This window comes from Galeopterus variegatus, unplaced genomic scaffold (assembly GCF_000696425.1).
Source record: "Galeopterus variegatus unplaced genomic scaffold, G_variegatus-3.0.2 Scaffold6883, whole genome shotgun sequence".
NCBI classification, from domain to species: Eukaryota; Metazoa; Chordata; class Mammalia; order Dermoptera; family Cynocephalidae; genus Galeopterus; species Galeopterus variegatus.
The window spans coordinates 1,582-6,926 of record NW_007732994.1 but is presented as its reverse complement, the minus strand read 5'-3'; the positions used below and the strand labels follow the sequence as shown (position 1 = coordinate 6,926).

The 5,345-nt window shown below is 33.9% G+C and overlaps 1 protein-coding gene across 1 annotated transcript in view; it reads right to left on the bottom strand.

The window, feature by feature from the left end:
• The window catches only part of LOC103606843 (zinc finger B-box domain-containing protein 1-like), a gene marked incomplete at its 5' end in the record, with an annotated part of 21,543 nt that extends 16,464 nt beyond the window's left edge, over window positions 1-5,079 (bottom strand). The window contains one exon of the mRNA XM_008591381.1: window positions 4,963-5,079. Coding sequence (XP_008589603.1) covers window positions 4,963-5,079 — 117 coding nt within the window. The remainder of the gene's footprint in view (window positions 1-4,962) is intronic.
• Window positions 5,080-5,345: the final 266 nt, after the last annotated feature.

The window sequence follows — 5,345 nt, the reverse complement described above, 5'->3', positions numbered from 1 at the left end:
TGCAATTTTTTTTTTTTTTTTTTTTTCCTTTTTGTCTTTTTTCATGTCCGGCAACAGATCGCAACCCTCAGTGTCGCCCCGCACCTCGCTCAGCCAGTGAGCAGGAACCGGTCTGTATGTGGGATCCGAACCCTCAGCGGGAGCGCCACCACGCTCCTAAGCGGCGCACTGCAGCAGTGCGCCACCGGGCCGGCCCAGAAGTCAATTTTCAAAACAAATTTTGTAAGAATAAAATTATGAATAAATTATAACAAGATTCTGACCTTTTGTGTCTATTTGTGCTCAGAGGCAATTCTGAAGAATAACTAAAATGTGTCTATGTGTTAAGAATATATGTATAAATATCCCTAAGAATTATTTTGATGACTAGAATTTGAAAGTAATTTCTCTTTTTTTCTATAATATGTAAAGAATCGATATTTCATTCATAGCCATCAAGAAAAGCAAACTTGCCATTCCTGTGTAATAAAGCAATAGTAAGAATAGCAGTAGTAGTCAGTGAGTATTACTGTAATTTACTATATAAATCAAAAGTTCTAGATCTATGAAGAAAACCATACTCTTGTAACTTATGTGTTTCAGTCAAAGTAAATTTTAAAAAGTTTAGAACTCTTATGAAAATGAAACTAAAGAAGATGTTATTAATAAGGACTGGATTTCTGCCAACACAGACAAATATGAGGTGAGAAAAATTTAACATAATGTAGATATCCTTCAGAAAATTCAGGAGAGTACACACACGTGCTGAACTCATAACAACATATGGTTGCCACAGTATTTGAAGTTAATTGATCCCAAGTGAGAATGTACACAGGGGATGGGTCAGACTTATGCTTAGCACGCAGCAAAGAGACAGACCATCTTTCCTATTGGATATATGCTCAAAGTGTAGTTTAAAGTAACACAAACATAGAAAAACACAGAACAGACCCCAATTTTGCCCTTGATTTTATTTATTTAGTGCTAATTTAGGTCAGTATATCATTCTCTCTAATGGTTAATATATAAGCTTATTAATGTTCTTACTAAAGTTAAGATTTGACACATTAAGAGTAACACTAATAAAAAAATGCCATGATTGAAGGGATCATTCCATAACTTAAAACACAGCCCAGTTTGTAGTTTATAAACATAAGAAATTATTCTGGGAGTAATTTGTGCTATCGATGGCAGTGTCATCTTAGGAAATTACTGATTAACACTGATCACAGTTTAACTATAACAAAATAAATTCTCCTTGGTGTTAGCTAAACAATATATATGTTCTATGATTACTGATGAAACTATGTCAAATTTTGGGACTATAAATGGTGCTTCTGGGGAATATTAATGGGCACAAAAATGCGGATAAGGATAAGAAAAATAGGAGTCACTCCCTGAACAGAATTTAATACAATGATCATTGTTTCTGTTCTAAATATAACATTATAACTTGATAAAACAATTACAGCAACATGCTTTTTGGACAGCATTTTAATAACAAATAACAACATTCTTATCAAAGGACTCACTATTTTACTCCTGAATAATTTAATCTTGAATTATTGTCTATTGACATTCTTGTTCCACTGTGTAAACTGCTGAGAATTTATACATAAAATAGAGAAATGTATTTTCCAGGATTTCTTGAGACATACATGGAAATTTTATTTGGCAGCATGGTTAGTGGAAAGAAGGGTGAATTGGGTGGCTAAGAATCTTCTCATCTCATTTCTCTGAGTTAGAAATCAGCTTGTGACCAATATATGGCAATTCATACCTCATCTGTAAAATTAAGGAATTAGTATACTGTCTTAAATCCTGTCTAATTCTGAGAACCTGTGAATTAATACTTAATCCAGTTCAACTATAAAATAGTTTATTAACTCCTAAAACTGCCCGGTGCTGTGTCAGAATCAGGGTATACAAAAATGAATGAGACATTACCCCCCACCCTCAAGTTGCACTCCAAACTAACACACAGCCCTACCACCTTGCTTCACTCATTCACAAACTCTTACTGAGCACTTACAGCATCCAAGGCCCTTTTCCATTACTGAAGATACACTAACAGGACAGAATGGTCCTTGCTTTCTTTCCAACCAAGGGTGGGTGAGAGCAGAAAATAAACAAACACATAAGATAATGTCAGAGGGTGATAGATTCTATGAGAAAGATAAAAGAATGTAAAATGTAATAGACATTAGACAGAGTGATCTCAGAAGGCCCTTCTAAGAAGGAAGCATCTGGGCTGAGAACGAATAATGAGAAAGAACCAATTATACAATGAAGGGGGTGTGAGGATGGAGAGGGAGGTTTTAGAGCATCCTGGATCAGAGGAAAGAGTGAATTCCAAGGCTAAGAAGGGAGGAAGAGTGTGGCAAGAATAGAAAGAAAGCCAGTGTGGCCACAATATGGGAGAAGATACAGTCAGGAGAGATGCGTAGTCAGCTCTGGCATGGTAAGGAATATAATTTTTTCTACCTTCTGTAGAAAGTTATGGAATGCTTTCAGGCAGCAGAATGACATCATACAAATTTATGGCTTAAATTTATACAAAGTATGATTCATTCTCTATAAAACATAAATATAAATAATTTTATGACTATAAATATAAACAATTCACTCACTGACTATAAATGGTAGAATTTGATGGAAATTAATCCTAGCAACTTGGTTTTAGAAAGGGTAAAAGTGAAATTGGGGCACAAATGAGAGATGATGGCTGATCCTGAGCAGTGAAGATGACAGTGGTTAGATTTGGGCTCAGTTTTGAAGCTGAAATCAGCAGGATCTAGAGATAAATAACATGTGGTGAGTGAGAACCAAGATGACTCCTAGGTTTCAGACTTCACCAATGTTTGAACGGTGTGGCCATTTACAGAGACAGGAAGTTGGGGTGGGAGAGGAGTAAATTTTGGCAAGTCATGGGGAGAATCAATGAACTTGCCGCTAAACACACAAATATTTCATGGCTATTGTGTTTATACATTCACAAATTTTAAAATCATATAGAAATAGAAATTCCTTTATATACTGGTATCACTTCAAAATATAAGATTTCTATAACTTGTGGCATAGACCAGAAAAATTTTATTTTATTTCAAGCCACTACCTATGTCTAGAAAGCCATTTCTCAACTCCCCTAGCTGGTAAATGTTATTACTTTTTAAAGACTCAACTGAATTGTTACCTAGTTTATAACATCTTCCATATCTGTACTTTGCAGTGGCAAAAATCATTATATTACCATCTCCGTTCTTAAAAAAACTGTACGTTTCTACCTCTGTTGTAATTGATAGCACAAATTATCATTAATTACCTACAGATCTCCAAAAGTACATTACCCATAGTACTTTAGTAAAATTTATATTATATTTGGTATAATTTATGTCTTTGTATATCTATATAGCAGTTTTCTCAAAATATGATTTTGGGGATCTCTATATCAGCATAACATGGAGTCATTGATAAAATAAAGGCATATTCCTGGGCTTCACCTCAGCCTTAATGAATCAGACTCTCTAAGAATGAGATCCAGACATCTGTATTACAACAGTCTTCCCAAGTTGTTATGTCCACACTTATATTTGAGAACCTCTGCAATGGACGCTATTCCTTGGGTAGTAGAGAAAAGGGTTTTAGTTTGTATCACACCAGTTTCTGGCAGTACCTGGCCCACGGTAGCTACTCCAACAACTGTTTTTCATTGTAAATTATCAACTCCTACTTATCTGCCCAAATTAACACTTAAAAGTATTTGGATACTTATTTGTAAGGATTTGTCATAGTAACAAATTTCTCATAAGAATTTGTTTCATCAATATACAGTGACTTAAAACAGTTCCTTCCGACTGCCTCAGAAGGAAACAACCAGAACTTTTGAAGTTGCTCTACATTTTGATGTGAGAAGAGGTACCTAATTATAGAGCCAAAAAACATTTATCACAATGAATGAGTTTTCCAGTAAAATTTTTTATATCTGACAGATTCTCAACATAAATGCATATGGAAAGGATTAAAGCTGGCTAAGAAGTTTTAATCACACAGTTTAGGGCAAGAGAGACATACAAATCTTATACATATGGACAAATTATATGCAATTAAATTTCAAGCTTGAAGGTAGTCTTTAAACCAAGGCAAATAGCCCACTTTGTCAAGTGTTCCTCCCAAACTGAGCTCCCTAACATCAGTGAACATAACTTATGCATTCTTTTATCCCCAGGGCCTAGCATAATGCCAACATACTCAACACATGTATATTGAATTGCCTTAATTCACTAAAATACAGCATAAAGCAAACCTACATTAGCAGGTATAATGGGGTAACTATAATGAACTAATAATACTAGTGTTATTAATGGTTTCATACACTAATCGTAATATAAGAAAAATATTACAATGGACATCTAACATGTCAAAAGAGATATCCTATGGAAAATCTTGCAATTACTTTGGTTAGAGAATGGAGGTAATGAACTGAAATCAAGATTCCAGAGTTAATACGTTCAGCATTAGGTTTAGAACCAAGCTATCTCGATCCCAGTTATAAGCAACAATCTTAATCTAAGCCATTTATTTTACATACGGCTATGCGGGATTATAATATGAATGGAGAGGGAGAATATTCAAAATCTGGTACAAACACACTGCTTCCTTCATGTGTAAAGAAACTGAGTATGTATTTTATAATGATTGTTCAAAATATACCATAACCTGAGGTATATTTTACAAATATTATTCCTTAATATATTGTTACAGAAAATAACTGAGACTGTAACTCTTGTTTTTTTGAGAGGAATAATGAGTACACTTGGATTTCTGATTTTGGAAGAAACATCCAGGACATTTAATTCAAATGAATAAGTTTAAATTATGTAACTGCAAAAACTAATTTTCAGTTGCCTATTAAACTGCTAAGAAACAAAATACTAAATAAAGTGAGCCAGCAGTATAGCACTGCTGCCGTATAGCCAATCTTACACATCTTTTGCTGTATTCTACTCGATGATGGATTTGGGGCACTGTGCAGAACACCCAAGGCAATTGCATTATCAGCATGTGCACTTAAGCTACGGTCTGGGATCCACTCGCTGTCTCCTGAAGTGGGAAAAAGGTAAGATAATATAAAGGTTAAAAAGAGGGAAATCCATGTTGTTGGTTTATTATATTTATTGTCTTATTAGACAATATTTAGCTAAATAAGGAATATTTATAACAGTGAGGTATATTAAGAAATACAAAATTTCATAACTATAAGATAAAAAATATTAAATTCATATGTCCTGATTAAAAGAAAAAAATACTTTAAATTACAAATGTAATGCACATATATATATATATATATATAATATGCTTGAATAGAA